The sequence below is a fragment of the Protopterus annectens genome, chromosome 2.part0 (genome assembly GCF_019279795.1).
Source record: "Protopterus annectens isolate FY-2018-M chromosome 2.part0, PAN1.0, whole genome shotgun sequence".
Lineage (NCBI taxonomy): Eukaryota > Metazoa > Chordata > Ceratodontiformes > Protopteridae > Protopterus > Protopterus annectens.
In genome coordinates this window covers 957682939-957702169 of record NC_056728.1, presented here as the reverse complement: position 1 = coordinate 957702169, position 19231 = coordinate 957682939, and the positions used below count along the sequence as shown (strand labels likewise).

At 41.1% G+C, this 19231-nt stretch overlaps 1 protein-coding gene across 1 annotated transcript in view; it reads left to right on the top strand.

The window, feature by feature from the left end:
- HAUS6 (HAUS augmin like complex subunit 6) overlaps nucleotides 1-19231 on the top strand; it is a 2286143-nt gene that overhangs the window by 337882 nt on the left and 1929030 nt on the right. Inside the window, exon 3 of the mRNA XM_044060364.1 lies at nucleotides 10709-10787. Coding sequence (XP_043916299.1) covers nucleotides 10709-10787 — 79 coding nt within the window. The remainder of the gene's footprint in view (nucleotides 1-10708; nucleotides 10788-19231) is intronic.

Here is a 19231-nt window from a genome sequence, read left to right as displayed (position 1 = left end):
AACATTGGAATAGTCATTATCAAATCTTATTCGCGTGTCATCCAGTTTAGTAGGAGATTTGGACCAGACTGTTTTAAGTATTAGCTGTTTGTCTTGAGATGAGAAGAACTTAATAACTGATCTCTGTGAAGAGTTAGATGTCCTTCAAGAATGCAACTGCAGTCATAACATATGGGTTGTCCTGCCTCAGGCAGCCCTCGGTCGGCTGAATTCCAAAGTCTGGGTCCGGCGTCGGCTGGTGTCGCCTCCTCTCCGACGTCACAACAGCTGGAGTATAAAGGCATCAGCCGACGCCATCTTCAGTCTTTCTTGCCGCACGGTGCCCGAAGCAGAAGCAGTTTGCAAGTGGCGGTCGGTCAGCTCCTGTGTTTTCAGTACCAAAGTCATCTAAAAGCTAAGTACCCCGTTGGGGAACATTTATTTCTTGCCTCAGCCGATGTCAGAACAAATTGAGAAAGTTAATAATTGTTTGTCTTGTGGTAAACAAATACCTCATAAGGACTTCCATTCTCTCTGCCGCCCTTACCTGGGCCCAGACCACAACGTCTCGGCCTATGCTTCCTGTGCTTGCTTTAATAAGCGCACTCTCAGGCGCCGGGCAGAATTCGCAGAGGACTTTTTCGGTGAATCCTTTGCGTATATCATGCCGTCGGATCAACCGACAACCCAATCTGCTAAAAAACGCAAGGACCGGGACCGACATCCTCTGCCCGCGTCCACTACTGATGCTACTCCTAAATCCTCTGCTAGCGCTCCAGTCCCCTCGGAAGTGGTAAATCAACCGCTCCAGGCAGACACAGCGTTAACACGACCTTCGGTCTCTGAGATCTCTCCGGTGCCGGTTGTGGATTTTCCTCCGGAAACCGAAGTTCTGGATCTACCCTACACCATTCCTGTGGACAAGGTAACGCCTGCACGTGGGGCTGCTAGGCCTTTTGTTTCCATGTCCATCAAGGCCTTTGCACGTGCTAAGGCCGCTAGTCAGGCCAAGGCCCATCCTAAACCTGCCCAGGCCCCTTCATCTGATAAGCAGATCATGTCTCTGGCTGCAGATCTTATTTCCCTTATCAGGGGGTCTCAGCCTCATCCGGACAGGGGTTCTCAGCCACCTGCAGAAAAAAGGCCTAGAACTGAGCAGGCGGACGACCTCTCCTCGGATGAAGCCTCTGGGGATTCTGAGCATTCTGATACCCAAGAAGAACCCTTCCAGGCCTACGAGGACTCTGATGCTGAGGAATCAATTCCCTCTGCCTCCCCTCCAGAGGATTTTTCTTTTGGTGAAGTCTTGCATTCCATGAGGGAACATTTCCAATGGCAGGGTCAGGAATTCTCTGACTCCAGGAAAAGGCTTCGTACTTTCCTCAAGCTTCCCCAGCACAGACCCTTGGCTATCCCTCCAGTTATGGATGTTTTGGATGATGTTTTCTCTGACTCCAGTGCCAACCCTGATTCTCTTCCTCCTGCTCCTGTCAAGCCGGACAGATATTACAGGGTCCCTGACGCTCACAAGCACCTTTTTAAGGCTCACTCTGTGGACCTAGAAACTATTTCACAGGGCCCCAAGGGAGTGGCTTCCTCCTCTGCCAAAAACCCACTGCCAGCTGACAGAGAAGCAAGGTCCTTGGAGAGATGGGGTAAAAAAGTATATACCTCTACTACCCTAGCCATGAGGTCTCTTAACTGCCTTTTTCACATGTTTCAGTACCAAGATTTTCTCCTGGAGGATTTACAGAAAAAGTTAGCCTCTCCTGAGCCTATTGATAAAAAGGCACTGCAGGATCATATTCATAACACTCAGCAGGTTAATAACCATTTTCTGCAGTGTGGTTATGATGCACTGGAAGCTTCATGTAGGGCAGCTATGACTGGGGCTGTAATACGTAGACATGCTTGGTTGAAGGATCAGTCTTTGCCTGACCGTGTTAAAGTAAAGTTACTGGATGCACCTTTGGAAAAACAAAAGCTTTTTGGTGCTACTGCACAAGATGTATTGAAATCCATAGAGGAAAAAGCAAAGTCAGTACAGACAGTCAAGGATTTCCTTCAGGTTCAGCCACCCAGATTTAGCAGAAACTGGCTCTCCAAGAATTGGTCCTTCCCCGGCTCTGACAAGTTTCAAAGGGGAAAAAGCAGACGTGCCCGAGGTAGAGGGCAATACCGAGGATCTTACAGGGGACGCCAATGGCAACCTCCAAATCAAAGAAGTGGCGCAGACAATTCAGCTGCACCACAAGGACAATCACAATGACTTGACTTTTTCGTACTGCCTACAAAGGCTCAAAGAGAAGCACCTTTGGGCGGAAAATTAGCCTTATTCTCACAAAACTGGCATATCTTAATCAAGGGCAATTGGATTCTGGATTTGATAGACAAAGGTTACAGATTCCACTTCCACACATTACCAATAAAACAAGGCATGCCAAACCTGCCACATCATCATAGGGCAGAGGCACTCACTCAAGTTTCCAAGCTATTAAGTATAAAAGCAATAGAAAGGGTTCCTCCTCAGGAACAAGGCCAGGGATTTTATTCAAGACTGTTCCTTGTTCCAAGAAAAGAAAAGAAATGGAGACCCATACTGGACTTGTCAACTCTAAACACTTTCCTCATTGTGCCAAAGTTCAAAATGCTGACGTTGCAGCAACTTCTTCCCATGTTGGGCAAGGGGTCTTGGCTGGTCACTCTGGACCTCAAGGAGGCATACCTGCATGTCCCAATCAGACAAAGCTGCAGAAGATACCTCAGATTTCTTGCAGGGACAGAGCATTATCAATTCTCAGCATTGCCGTTTGGCTTATCTACTGCGCCCAGAGTGTTCACAAAATGCCTGGCATCAGTAGTGGCACACTGCAGACTGCAGGGGATTCAAATATACCCCTACTTGGACGACTGTCTCATACAAGCAGACAACAAACAAACCTTAAAAGGGAATTTGGACTATGTCATGCATCTACTGCAGGCCTTGGGATACACAGTCAACATTCAGAAGTCAAACTTACTACCATCCCAACAAATTATATTCCTAGGAGCCAAACTGGACACGGAAAAACAAATGGCCTACCTCACAGAGGAAAAACAGCAGCATTTACCAGAGTACTTCAAAGGCCTAGCAAAGCTTTCCCAGCTGACTGCAAGGAAAATCCTGTAGGCCCTGGGTTTCATGGCATCTTGCATCCTTCTGATACCTTTGGCAAGACTTCATATGAGAGAGCTGCAATGGTATCTAAAAAACTTATGGTCTCAACATAACAGCCTAGAGGACATAATCCCACTTATTCCATGTCTGCAGAAGGAATTTCTATGGTGGGCTCAAGCCAGTCAGCTAAACGAAGGCATGCCTTTCAACGGACCTCAAGCAGACCAAATGATAACAGACGCCTCACCATGGATGGGGGGGCGCACATGGAGGGCAGATGCATTCAAGGTCTTTGGACGCCAAAGGAAAGACATCTGCACATAAACCAAAAGGAGATGTTGGCAGTGATACATGCCATCGAGACTTTTGAAAGAACACTAAAACAGGGACATTTGCTAATAAGGACAGACCACACTACTGTCATGTGGTACATAAACAAGCAGGGAGGCACTCATTCTTACCCCCTCTGCAGACTAACAATGCTTCTCTGAGAAAAATCCCTGAGCCTGAGGATACATTTACAATCCCAGTTTGTACCAGGCAAGGACAATGTACTGGCGGACAATCTGAGCAGAAATTTCATGGATCCACACGAATGGATGATGCACCCTCACATTTTCTCTCAACTGGCAAGGACATGGGGAAGACCGGACGTAGATCTTTTTGCTTCCCACTTAAATCACCTGGAAAAGTTCTGCACAAGGACTCTCCACCCTCTAGCTTGGAAAACGGATGCTCTCTCCTTCAGCTGGAATTCTCTAAAAATTTATGCATTCCCTCCCCTGCCTCTGCTGACCAGGGTGATACTGAAGATCAAAGCAGAACAACCAACAGGCATCTTGATAGCTCCAGACTGGCCGAGGCAACACTGGTACCTATTGCTATTGACCATAACTCGGACCAAGCCATGACCTCTGACCCTATGGCCCCTGCTCCTAACTCAACACAATTACAGGACTGTACATCAAGACCTGAAAACATTACATCTGACAGCCTGGAGGCTACCATGACTTCAACACCAAACTCTCTTTCCAAATCTGTTCAAGAGATCTTGCTGGAAGCACGCAGACCTTCCACCAGAAAAACCTATTCAGCCAAGTGGAAGAGATTCAGTATCTGGAATGCCAACAGGGTCAGGACACAGTATTACTGAGTATACCTCAAATATTAGAATACTTGGCAGAACTATTTCATACTGGACTCTCATAATCCTCAATAAAGATTCATGCCTCAGCAATCTCAGCAAAATACAACTGTGACCCTCCAGTGTTTTCGCATCCTCTGCTAAGACAGTTTCTAAGAGGGATAAAGAATATCAAACCTCCCAGAAAACAGCCAGTACCTGCATGGGACCTCCAACTACGTGTTGGAAAAACTAACTCTTCCTCCATTTGAGCCAGCAGCAACCTCAGAAATGCAATTTGTCATGGAAGACGGCCTTCTTATTGGCAGTCACCTCTGCAAGAAGAGTTTCGGAGATGCAGGCACTCATGGCAGTGCCCCCCTTCCTCATTTTTCATCAAGACAGGTCTCTCTAAGAACCAATCCTACATTCATGCCAAAAGTAATTTCCACGGTGTCTCTAAATCAAGCTATTCATCTACCTACATTCTTCCCCAATCCTCAAAATAAGGGGGAAAAACTACTGCATACTTTGGACATACACAGACAATTACGCTACTACTTGGACAGAACTAAGGCCACCAGAAGGTCTGACCAGCTGTTTGTAGCCTATGCTGCTGGAGTACAAGGAAAAGCAATCTGCAAGCAAACAATTTCAAAATGGATTGGACATTGCATCAGATTTTGCTATTCTTTCCATGGAAAAGGTGTGCCAGCCAATATCAGGCCACATTCCACCAGAGCTATAGCCACTTCCAGAGCTTTCCTAAGAGGAGTGGCAACGAAGGACATTTTAGAAGCTGCTACATGGAGCTCCGTGCATACATTTACCAAGCACTACAACCTGCCCTTATACTCCAGGTCCCAAGCAGGCTTTGCTTCAGCAGTCCTGCAGGGGATTTTAGCTACACCATCCTTATCATAGTTCCTTCCACCCCCAGCTTGGCTATGGTACTCAACCCATATGTTATGACTGCAGTTGCATTCTTGAAGGACATGGTATAGTTTTGTACCTACCATAAATGTAGATGTCCGATAGATATGCAACTGCAGTCGGATTTTCCCACCCTCCTACCCCTCTGTATCCTTCTTTTTGGGTCCCTACCCCTCTTCCCTTCAGCTGGGGGTATCTCCTATGGTGTATCTGTTTATTACTGTTGTGCATGTTTGGGATTATTTTATCCATTTACCAAATTTAGCCTTCCTAGGAGGGCACCTGGCATCTGGGGCAAGAAACACTGAAGAAGATGGCGTCTGCCGATGCCTTTATACTCCAGCCGTTGTGACGTCTGAGAGGAGGCGACACCAGCCGACGCCAGACCCAGACTTTGGAATTCGGCCGACCGAGGGCTGCCTGAGGCAGGGCAAACCCATATGTTATGACTGCAGTTGCATATCTATCGGACATCTACATTTATTGTAGGTACAAAACTGTACTTTTTTGATGAAGTAGAAACTAGACACCTGTCTGCTTTTTCTATACCATACGACCTATCTTCAGATAAATTCAGAGTCTTAAAACCAGTAAGGGCATCTTCCGTTCCAGATATGAGTTTTCTGTTTTAAAATCTTGTTTATCTGTTCCTTTTGTTTGGTACATTTTTCTTTAAAGCTGTCAAGTTTATCCATTGTGTCCATCTTTAAAGAAAGTTCTTGTATGTTGGAAATAACAGATTGTAGTCCTTTCTTTAAAGGCAAGTCCAAAGAGTGTCTGACTCATTTCACAGCTACTGGTACAGACCTTTCAAATAAATGATTTGATATAAAAAATTCAAATATTTAGAAATTGGATGATATCCTTCTATGTACAGGTAACTGATTTTATTCAAACATTGGTATAGGATATTATAAAAATAAAATTTCCTAATAGAAATAGAGTAGAAGTGCAAGAAATCTGTGCTGCTAGCTTGTCAGCATCCTGGCCACCCTCCCAGTCTTTTCTGACCTTTTCTGATTGATTCCTATAGTTCTTGTTGTATTTTATATGCCCTACTAATTATCCCTCAACCCATGCACATCTTTCGTTTGGGAATCCCATATCACATTCTGTTTGTCTATATTCTGGTAACAGTCCCTGACAGGGAAGGCAATCAGCCTGCAAATCCAAATGTCCTCTTGGCCTCTTCCCATTCTTTTACCTTTCCTTCACAAATTATTCCCAGTGGCTTGGTTCCTTTGTTAGTATCCTCCAATTAATTCCAGCCTCCTCTCGTCTATTCTCTCTCTACCACTACTTGCGGTCATCCCTGTATGCAGAATTTGTTTTCTCTGTTCTCGTGTTGGCTTGGGTCTTGGCATACTTTCCATCACTTAGATAAATATGTCCTGTATGACTACTGTTCTCCTTAAGAATCTGCATTCAAAACCCCATTCTTTCTTTATTTCTTGAATTGCCCTCCTGCTTCACCATCATCACTTTCTGCTTTGAATTGTAGCTTTCTGCTTGTGTTGTGTAGAAGAGCCCTAACGGTGTATCTGTGAAATCTGTTCAAATCAGTTGATTCTAAACCACCTTGTTCTGTTGGGAGGATCAACTTATCCCACTTGACTCTTGCCCCTTCCCTACCAATTAAATGTCTGTTCCTGGAGACTTTCCTTGTAGATTGGTTGTATCATTTTTATTTTGTCTTCTCCTTTCTTTACTGTTGTTGAGCCTTATCTATTGCTAATCTTGGCATATCCTTACATGTTGCATGTTAATCTTGGCATATCCTTACATGTTTTCATTTGAGCTTTTTCTTGACCCCCCCCCTTTGCTTTATACAAATTTTCATAAAATGTACAAATCTCCAATACCTCTACAGGATCTCTGGTTATCTTGTAGGCTTCCCAAGTTTGGCAATGCCCATTTCTCCTTACTGTTGAAGTTGTTGACAAAAGTTTTTGTGCTCTACAGTTATCAAACAGTTGCGTAACAGCAGTTTTTTGTAAACTCGTGCATACTATCCCAAGTACTTCCTTATTTTCTCTTTAGCACTCTGCAAGTTGCGCCTTCTCTTGTTCTGAGATTTCCCTTATTTTGTGATACTTTAACCTTTGTCATACCCTCTAAATAATAGCACTTAACCAGATTTTTTTATCTGTACCCTATTTTTAAACTTCATTTTCTTGTTACTTCCTCACTAGTTAGAATTTCTGGAGTACTTTCCATTTTCCCTAACAGCTCCCTGGTATTTTCCACTACCCATTCCTTAAATTCCTGTTTTAAACAGATAGGTGGAGAAGCAGCATTGTCTCATATTTACTTTATTATCCTGCATTTGTATCTTTGTAATTATTGGCGCATGCTCTGAAATAGTTATAGGATATGTGTCAGAGTTCTTAATTGGACATGTTCTTGTGAAATACAATTTCTATTTAGTCTAGCCCAGTTATTGTACTGTGGGGGAAGAATGTGTACATTTTCTTGGATTTCCTGCTACTGAATTCTCTTGTATCATGCTAAATATTTTCATAAACTTCATAAATATACAATCTTGTTATATTTTTAGTTCTAGCACCCCTGCAATACATCATTGCTGCAAAACAAATCATTTTCCCATCAATAAGTAATATTCCCTGCTGAAAGTGATTATTTCTCCCAAAATTGTTTTTAAGCTCCAAAAATGGCAGTTTTAGGTAGAAAATAAATGCATGCCAGTGTAATCCTCCTACCTTGCCAGTAGCATCTTAATACTACAACTCTACCATTGTCTTCTTTTTTTCTTTCCTCATCACTATTTCTGAAAGAGCTGTTGTATGCAAGGCATGGAATTGAAATGGACAAGTATTCTTGGCTTGAATCTTCAAGCCTTTGTGGAAGACTCTAAGGCAGTATTTATGTATGCATCTTTTAAGGGAGTTTTGTGCTTTCAGCTTGGAATTTGTAATCCTCCTCTTACCATAAAGGAGAAGGGGGTAGTGGTGACTGTCGCTTTCAGCTGACCTTTACTTCCCATAACATTAATATTTTTTAGAACTTTGAGTCGCCAAAACGTGCTGTGTACCCCCCCCCCCCCCTTGCCTTTTTATGCTTGACCAGGGAACCCACAGCTAAAAGATTAGGCAGCTGTACTGACTTAGTTGCCTGGATCCCAACAGTGCTGGTTTGGAAGTTGTGGTTTCCAACATTCCAACATTTCCAGGGATATTCATGACTACTTTTGTCATCTTTACTAAATGTTCCTCAAGCAGAGGTAGAGGGACATTCACCTTCCATCTCTGTTGCATTTTCAAGAAATGTGGCTAAATGGCATCTTTCAAGAATAGCCATTTCATCCCATTTAGCTCAATGCCATCTTCACTGTCCAGTCCCCTCTCAGATGCATTTCCATGACAAAAAGCCAAAGTAAAACTAAATGTTGGCTTCTGCTAAAAAGGGCTATCCAAGAAGTTTCACCAGATTAGTGAAGACAAACTTTTTTATTACATATTTAGTCTGATGTCCCAGAAAGTTTGTAACATTTGAGCTCATTCAGGATCTAGCCAGAATAACCTTCACCCCAAAGTAGTAGTTTGATGTAGCTATACTGTAGTCCATTCGACCATGCCTGTCAGAAGGATAGTGGATGTAGTCCGTCAGCCCACAGGACATGCATTTGCAGAGAAAAATTGCAAGGGAATTCAGGAGGCACCTTTGGATCAGTATTGCATCCAGTCACTGCTATTGGGTCTCCTCTTGGCTCCTTGGGTGCTCACCAAATGCATGGAAATGATGACAGTCTTCATGTGCAATGCTTCAAAGTTTTTTTGTTGAGTGACTGTCTTCAGATGCCACATGAGAGAAGGTCTTGTTCTTTCCGGAGATATTTTAAGTTCTTTCACAGGTTATGGGTAAGCAGTTTATCTACCACAGGACATCCTTTTTAACAGCGTTGAGTATCTTCCTTAAGACCATGTACAGAACCGTTTGAAGTCTTATCTGTCCTCTTGAAATGACTTCAGCTGTTACAAGTTGTGCTTCCTCATGGCGTCCTGACTAGATAGTAAAGTGTTTTTTTGGTAATGCAACAAGCAGGGGAGGTACCAATTCCTGTCCACTTTGTCGGGAGGTAGTAGGAGTGGGCAATTTCTAGTCCCCCCCCCCCCTCGAGTACCACTCACATTTCAGGTGCAACCAGCTTACTTGCAGACAGGTTTGTCTAATGGCTCATGAATGGTCACTCAGCACATCCATTACTAAGGAGCTGTTCCTGAAATTGGTAATCGTGGTCTGGGCCTTTTTTGCCTCCCCAATCTAAAGCAAATGTCATTTTTCAGTGATTCTTCTGTCCAGTGGTCAGAGCAGGAATTTATTGGCTTGATTGACTTTAAGTCCTCCTTACTGCTTTTCTTGCATTCTCTGATTATCCAGAAAGTTGGGCTTTAGGTTTTTTTTTGTTCCAGGTAGCCCATCCAGGACCAGATTAAGGGGTCGATCTTGCTAAGATTTCAATTTCCTGGTCTTTGGTTTACCTCTGAAGAGGCATTCTCTGCCTCATCACTTTAACAGGACACATCTGAACCTGAGGAATCTAAAACTGACAGCTTGACTCCTCTAATTCCATTGCCAGGAATATCAAATCTCTATGCCCAGGAGATGTACAAAGATGAGCCTTTGGGCTACTAGCTAGTACTATATTCCTTTCTAAATCCATGCTTCTATGGTTCGTTACTACTTGCCAAAACTTTGATTCAGGTTGAGTTTTTCCTTGGGTAACTAGTTGACTATCTCAAGCTTTTGAGCTGGCCAAAATTTTCTTCCTTGATGTCCCTTATGTTTTATAAAGCATCTATTAATGGTGTCTTATGTAGAGGAGTGTGTTTTGCTCATGTATAGCTTGGTTAGAAACAGGAATTGGGGGGGGGGGTACTAGGTACCATAGGAAGGAGGGGAGATACTAGGTACCATGGGAAGGAGGAAGTGCAAAAGTAGCTAGGGAAAGTTTACCCTGCTAAGCTGTGTGTGAGAAATGCCAAGGTCCGTCAACCACAGTGAAGTAGACTGAACTCACTAAAGTACATTTGATATGCTAAGTATGCAACTTTCATGTTTTTTATAGCACACTGTTTACTTGTCTTCTATATTATTGTCTGATGACAAACTTGGGCCATAGTACGCTTCATATATTTAATGAAAAAAAAAAAAAAAAAAAAGGTACCTGGAGTGAGACCTCACCCATCAGGTGAAATGTGTTTGCTGGCTTTGTGTTAGCATTGTTTCTGGGAACTACTTTTCATTTTACGTAAAATTACATTGCATGTATCCCTCTGGGTACCCAGTCTCAGTTGTTTAGATGGTTGAGTCATTAGTCCAGATTTGAAAAAAAAATCAGCTACGCAGGGGTTTGGCAACTTTGAGTGCATGGGCATAAAACTTCTCAATAAAGATGCATTGCACTGATGTTTAAGTACCATGAGTGATTTAACAGAGCAATGATTATTAAACAGACAAAATGAGCAGCATAAAAGACAAACTGTTTTTCTTTCAAGATTTTGCTGGCCCCCACTGGACAAAAAACAAGATGCCGAGTATCGTAAAGTTTGCCTTGACTGGATGAGAGAAATTTCAGTAAGTGGCTTTTTCATTTTGCATTTTCAAACTTTAGAAAGTCATTGATTGATCCCATCAGATCCTATCTTTGCAATGTGATCTGTAGGTCTCTGAATGTCTTCTTGAACTGAATCAGAATTTAAAAATGGTACTTTGTTTCCTTCACAATCTTTTGGTTTTAGACATGGTTGCAATGGTAAATCTGCCTGAAGAACATCAAATAGTATTTTTTTTAGCAGGCTGTCAGAGTCCTTATCGCTACTTTCAATTACAAAATTACGATGAGTTTAAACGTATGTTTGCTACTGAAATGTTGAAGGTTTCAGCTTAATGTGGTATTTGTGTATGTGCATGTTGATAACTATTAGGTCTGCACTCATCCATTTTGTTCTGCCTGGATTTTTGATTTTCACAAATTCTCTACTTGTGTACAAATTTTATGGGTTTTTTTTCCTGTCTAGGTTTTTTTTTTTTTTTTTTTTTTGCCCGTACTATGTTTGATCAGCAGCCATCTCTTGGCCAGTTGGAACATTTGTTGTTCAAGGTTGTCTACTTATAACTGTGCCTTCACACTGTCAAATAGTGTCACAGAGGGGCATGCATTTGTGTTGATTGCAGAGAATGTTCCCTCACTTCCACAAGGGGGTGTTTCTCCATGTGTTTTTTTCCTCCCTTGACGCATGATAGGCGATTTTCAGGTTTCCGCCAGGGAAATTGCTTTTGTAATGTACCCAGTAGTGCACAAAACTCTTATCCCCTGAAAGAGGCAAGTGGGACGCATCTTTGCATGCTTCCCCTCCCTGCTAGGCTCCTCCAGTGCTGTAGTCTCTACTAAAACCCCAGTCAGCTAGGTTGCAGTCAGTGCTCCATTCCTCTGTGCTGCAGTTAGACTACATGTCACCCTCCCCCCGGGAAATTTGGTGCACCTTGTTTCTACTTTTTGGGTAATTGGAGGGTAGTAAATCATTGCATCTATGCAAGTTGCTAAAAATCGACTAAAAATAGTTCACTGAATATTTACAAGTAAAGAAGTTGGTGTAACAATTGTCTACTCAAGCCCACATCATTTATCAGATAAGTTACTACATTTTGGTGGAGACCCACTGCATTGCAGACAGCTTTTTGTGGCCACCTAAATATCTTCGACTGCTTTGTTGCTACTGCAATTTTGGTGGGGAAGGAACAGTCCCCAATTTTAACAGTTGGATCACCTGCAGTATTCAAACTTCACTTGTCATTAAGTATGGGCTGGAAAATCTAGTCATAAAAAGCAGTCACATTTCTAGGCAAACTGGTCTCTATCTGTATAAAGTAGATTTTGTGATGCTGACACTGATGGAAAATTAAAAAAAAAAAGTGGAGCTTGGGCTTGCTCTCTCTCTCAGCCTTGGTAGGGTTTCATGCCATCCAATGTGGAAGCAATTATTTTAGTTGAGTGATGCAAGAAAGTATGTAATTCTTCCACCCTGGCAGACAGCTTTTGAATTACTAGGACCACAGTAATGCATGCCAAAAATGCTTTTCTGTGGTAGATGTAGGAGATGAGACTAAGGAACTCCTAAAACGGAGAGACAGAGCATGGGACCTATACCTTAAGAACAAAAGTCAAGATTCCCTCCTCGCATACCATGAATTACGCAATCTTGTCCAAAAAAAACAAATCAAACAAGATGGAAAACTTTACTCTACATCCATGCAACAAAAACACCAAAGCAATCCCCAGAAATTCTGGAATACCATTTAAACAATTACTTGCATCTGGACAGAACATAACCCCATCCCCAGCCACTCCAAATACCACAGATAGTATAGCCACACAATGTAATTCCCACTTTATCAACTCTATTCTCTCCCTAGAAGAAATAACAAGACTCCGCGATCTATCCCCAACGTACTAGGCAGATGTTCTTCATGTTTCACTGTTGGTCATCAGACTTGGGTTATCTGCCTGCAATTAGCCCTCAGTCGTCGCGAATACCAGAGTCTTGGGGTTTCTGTGTCTGATGCTGTCGCCTCTTCGTGACGTCAGGTCATCAGGGGTATAAAACATGCAGCCGATGCCATTACATCAGCTTTTCTTGCTGCAAAGGAGCCCGAAGCAGAAGCAGTTAGCAAGTGCCGGTTGGCCGCAACCTGAAATTTTTATTTATTTTTTTTTTATTATTATTTTTTCGAGTTTCAAGCCTGAAGTCTTCTAAAGCTAAGTACCCCATTGGGGATCCTTTATTCGTGCTCTAACTGATGTCAGAAAAAGAAAAACACATGAAGATAAATCCAAAAGAAACACCAACAACGAAAATTGCAGCCAACTGGAAAAAGTTATTATATGACTGTCATGACTACTAACGAAGCAGCGACTACACCAGGGAGTTCAAGGAAAAGTAATATGGATTTCTCTTCCATTTGGAGGGACAGGGAATCTAAGTTTGCCTCCACTGACCCATGGCTTTACAATTCAAATGAAGCTTCTTTTTGTTTTAGCAAGTTGGAGAAGCTATTGATTAAAGAGGCTACAACTTTTTATGACACCCGACTACTTGAAAAATATGTAAGTACAAGCATTACTCTGAGGGGTTTAAGGGTAGATCGTCTGCCTGCGTATGAATTTTCTGAGGAAGACTCAGATTTGTTTGACGAATGGAAAGACATTTCTCTCAAATGTACATTGGGCTGGCTGAAAGTGCTGATAAAACGCAATGAAAGAATGCTGAAAAAAGTCAGTGAAGAAATTGTTAGTATGCAAGATAAACTGCTTTCTGATTGTTCTGAGTCAGAAGTGGAAGTTAATTTAATAAATATCAAGAGTCGGGTGTCTAAAATAGAACAACAAGTTATCTTACGGAAAAAGAAAAAGTACGCTCGAGACAGTACTGATTTACAGTACAGGCAAGATTTTTTCCTGACAGTACAACCTTAAAAGTAGGCGGGGTAAGACACCTGTGAAAAGCAAGAGGTTTAGGTCTCGCGACTCGAGAGATACTTCCGTTTCTTCAGCGGATACCAGTTCTGTAGGGCGCAAAAGTGTATCGTTTGAGGAACTAAATACTGGGGAAGCTTCTGCTTCTAATGAAATGTCAGAAACCGAGACCACGATGAATGGTAGAGTAAATCAGAGAAAGGGTCGGAATCGACGTTTTCAGTCCAGGGGTGAGAAAAAATGACTTTGATTTGTCTAGCCTTGATGCAAACGCTAATGAAAAAAGACTCAATAATGACTTTGCTACTGTTGACCATGTCTTACCTAACATTTATATGCCTGATTCTCAAAAGTTTGATGCTGTTTTTTGTTCTGGGTCCGCTTTAGATATTATTAATTTATCTGACTGTACTATTACTAATAACATGCAAAATGTTTTATGTAAAGGAACCAAATTTATTCCTACACATATTCCTTGTGTGGCTGAAATTTTGAATGAAGTTAAGGACTTTTGCAGGAAGTTACATTTGAAGGTAGTTTTTTGCAATAAGGAAGTTGTTAAATCATCTGAGCCCGATTCTTTCATGGATAAGTCCTTAATGGATATTTCTTTGCATGAAAACAAAATGGTAGATATTTATGGTATGACAGAAGAATTCTACATGTTTGAATTTTGAATATAACACTGGTTATGGTAAATTTGAGGTGCCGCAGGTTCCACATAGCAGTGATTTCATGCCCGCCAAAATTAATCAGACCATTATTGTTTTTGAAAATGTTGTGAAGAAATTAATTATGAAGGAATATGGTTTGTTTAAGAAAAAAGCAATGGATTTCAATTTAACAAAGGGAGAGTGGCAAGCACTATGTCATATAAGAGAGCTTAGTGACCGTTATGTTTTTGTGGAGTCAGACAAGGGGGGCAATTGGGTTGTATTTAATAAAGAAAAGTACAATTCTATAGCTTTAAACATTTTGATGGACAACAATGTTTATGCTTCCCTTTTGAATAATCCTATTTTGGAATTCAACAGTGCCCTACATGATTTATTGGACAGAGGGGAAAGATTGGGTTTCTTCTCCTCAGGGGATGTGAAAAAATTATATGTTAAGAATCCCAGTATTGCAAAATTTTTTATTTTACCTAAAACACATAGCGATTTAAATAATCCTCCAGCGCGTCCGATTGTTAGTGGAAAAGGAGCCTTTTTACAAAATGTGGGAATTTTTTTGGATTCTGTGTTAAAGAAATATATTACAAGAATCCCATCCCATGTTAAAAATACAAAGGAGGTCTGTGATACTTTTAAGGGAATATTATGGCAGGATAATTTTTATTGGGCAAGTGTTGATGTAAAATCTTTATATACGTCTATTTGTAATAAATGGGGTTTAGATGCAGTATATCAACCTTTGGGAGATGGACCCAGAACAACATATATTATTTCCCTACTGGAATTTTGTCTTACTCACAATTTTTTTGAATTTGATAAAAAATATTATCTACAAAGGGAAGGGACAGCAATGGGTGCTAGTTTTGCTCCCTCTTATGCCATAATCTTTATGGGGTTTTTTGAAAATTTATTTTTGTACACTACTAATTTTTTCCGAAAAAATGTGATTGTTTACAAGAGATACATTGATGATTTAATATTTTTGTGTAAGGGTAATTCAATGGAGTTTAATGATTTTATTTCAACTTTGAAATTAAACTCTTGTGGTTTGGACTTTACTTTTGAAGTGAAGCCAAGGTCAATCCAGTTTTTGGATGTTGAATTTTATGTATGTAATGATGGGAAGATACAACATAAACCCTTCCATAAAGTTATGGCAGTAAACAATTTTTTGCATGCTACTAGTATGCATAGTGTTCAGTTAATTAACTCTTTACCTTTGGGAGAATTTAAAAGAATTGCTGCCAATACTTCAGAAGTTAGGAATATAAAGAGGGAATTTGATGTAATTTGTGAAAAATTAAATAATCGAGGTTATAGATGGGATAATATTATGTCACATAGAAATAGAGTTGAACGAGAATTAAATTTACATCTGACTGTTCATCAATATATAGGTAGAAAGAATATTAAAAGTGTGAATACTAGGGATAATGGAGAATTGTTAGAATTAGCTTGTAATGATTGTAATAACATGGAAGTTAAGGATAAAATATTTTTTGTAAATAGGTATTCACTTTTTTCACCTATATTAAGAAAAATAATATATAGTATGTGGCCTATGGTTATGAATGATGATTTTTTGAAAACCATTATCCCTAATGATATCATTTTCTCTTATGCTAGATGCAGTAATTTAAAAGAGTTGGTTAGGCATAAAGGCAGGAGGGCTAGAGTTCATAATGCTGGAGCTTATGCTTGTGGACGTTGTAAAGTATGTTGTAAAATTGTGAATTTGGATGGTAATATGATAAATGGCATAAATATAATGCCATTGATCATTTTAGTTGTAATTCCTTTGGGGTGATTTATATAATAGGTTGTAATTGTGAAGTAAGAAAATGGTATATAGGGCAGACAAAAAGAAAAATAAAATTGAGAATCATGGAACATATGGGAGATATCAGGAGGGGTAGACTGGATAGTCCAGTAGCTAACCATTTTCATCAATTTCATGATGGTGGATGTGAGGATCTTGTATTTAGTGTTTTGGCAAAACCAGAGGGGGGGGGGGCCAAACATTAATTTTCAGAAAAAATTACTGAGAATGGAATCTAACTTTATAATAAATTATAAAACCCTGTTTCCAAATGGTATGAATTTAGAAATTTAAATATTAATGTATAAAAGTTTGTAATAATGTTATGATAAATAATATTATAGATTAATAATAATATATGTTAAATTTGAAAGTTTTTTTAAACTGCTTAATTGATGAACTCATTTAATTGTTTAATTGAAATGACTGGTGTATATATAAGCTGGTGTGATTTTTAGAATAATTTATTCCAATGAAGGCGAAGGCCGAGGTACCAGAATCTGTCTAAAAAGAAGTAAAAACTTTTTCCAGTTGGCTGCAATTTTCGTTGTTGGTGTTTCTTTTGATGTCAGAAAAAGTTAACAATTGTCTTGTCTGTGGAAAGCAAATACCTCAGAGATTTTCATTCTTTACTGTCTCACCTGTTTTAGACCCAGACCACGACATCCCTCGCTGCCTGTTTTGTGCATTGTCTAACGCCAGAACTATTCGTCGTCTGGATATCTTTGTTGCTAAATCTTTCGCTGTCGTTCTCCGTATTCTGAAATGGCTTCGATAAACCATCTGACTACCGAGCTTCCTAAAAAACATAAGGATAAAGACAGACCGCATAGGTCCAAAACTGCAGACAATGCTTCCATTAAGCTAGTTGCCAGTCTGCCAGTACTCAGTGAGGCTCCTTCACAGCCCCTGGTACCTGCTTCTACAGATTTGCAGGCCTCTGATGAGACCCATTCAGAGTCAGAGATGCTTCTTCGACCTGTGGAACCTGCGGATGTCTCTACCTTGAATGAGACCGAAGCCGCTGTGAAGGCACCGGCTTCTGAGGGTGTTTTCTGACCACCTGATGTTCATATTAAACCAACAACTTCGTTTTTGACTAAAACTGAGTTTCTCAGGCCCAGAGTTCGCACTACGCCTAGAAAACTGACTACCAAAGTGCATGCTCAAGCTCCCATGCCATAGAAACAAATGCTTAAAATGGCTTTAGACCTTATTACTCTAGGGGAAGCCAGCCTTCCTCCGCTAAAAGACAAAGAATGGAATTTCCTTCTGATTCTACAGACCGAGTCCGATGACCAAGATCCCTCTGATTACCAGGATATGCCTTATCTACATATGAGGGTTCTGATGCAGAGGATTCCATTTCCTCTGCCTCCCTTCCAGAAGATTTTTCTTTGACACCTTGCATACCTTAAGAGAACATTTCTGTTGGGAATGTCAAGACTATCCTCAGTACAGAAAGAGACTCGAGAATTTTTAGACTTGCCCCAGCACAGGCCTCTAGCTATCCCCCCTGTCCTGGATATTGTGGATGATGTCTTCATGGAGTCAAGTCTTACTCCTGACACCTTACCACCAGCTCCTAGAAAACCTGGCCGGTACTAGAGAGAGCACACTTTTCTTTCACAAATTTAAGAATCCTAATGTGGATCCTCATTCAGAGACCATTCTCAGGGACCGTAAAGGCGAAGGCTACTAAACAAAAAATACCCACCCTTTGGACAGAGATTCTACAGCTTTAGACAGATGGGGTAAGAAGGTATATACCTCTGCAACACTTGCCATCAGGGCTTTGAATTGCCCTTTTCACATGTTTAAGTACCAGCAACATATGGAACTAAAACAAAAAAATGTTACTCCCAGATAGTGCAGAAAATAAAGATTTACTAGAGTTGATGCATTCTGCAAACCAAGTTAGTAAACCTACTTTGCAGTGTGGGCTTTATGTCTTAGAAGCATCTTGCAGGGTTGCTGTTACTGGGTCTGTACTGTGAGGACAAGCTTGGCTGAAGGAGTAAATCTTGCCAGACCATGTCAAAGCAAACTTTACTAGATGCTCCATTAAAGATTGTTTGTTTGGCACAAAAGCAGAAGTACTTAAAAAAGATGGAGGAAAAAGCTAAATCTATGCAAACTGTTAGATTTCTTACAGGTGCAGCCACCTAGATTCAGTTGACATTGGCCTTCTAAAAATTGGTCCTTTCCAGCCCCTCCCAGGCCTTCTCAGTCCAAATCCAGGGGAAACAGACCAAGACTACAGTCTCGGGGTATGCAGAGATATAAACAATGAAGTGCTCCCACCTCAAAAACAGGGAGTGGTAAGCCACGCCCCTGTGGAAAAAGTTCACAATAACTTTTCAATCATCCTTCCCATCCATGCCCAAATACTCGTACCCCTAGGAGGAAAACTCTCCCTTCGTGCAAAAAACTGGATGTCCATTATTCAAGACCAATGGGTTCTAAACATTGTATGCCAGTGATACAGATTCTACTTCCACTCTCTGCCAACCCCAAGCGGGTTGCCAGATCTTCTTCCAATCCAGTGGGCAGAGGCTCAAAAACAAGTACTTTCCCTTCTCAATATCAGAGCTATTCAACCTGTTCCATTAGAACAAAGGGGACAGGGTTTTTACTTGCCTGTTCCTGGTTCCCAGAAAAGAGGGCTGTGGGCGCCCTATCCTGGATCTTTCTATTCTCAACACCTTTCTGGTGGTCCCAAAATTCAAAATGCTCACACTGCAACAGCTCCTTCCTATGTTAGCCAAGGATGCCTGGTTAGTCACACTAGACTTAACAGAAGCATATCTGCACATCCCCATAAGGGAGTCTTGCAGGAAATCTCTACATTTCAGGGCAGGCTCTATGCACCATCGGTTCTCTGCACTTCCCTTTGGCTTATCTACTGCACCCAGAGTATTTACTAAGTGCCTGGCTCCATCCATTGCATTCTGCAGGCAGAGAAGTATTCAAATTTACCCATTTTTTGGACAATTGCCTGATTCTGGCGGACAGTCCGGAATTGCTACTTCAGCGCCTGGCATTTGTAAAG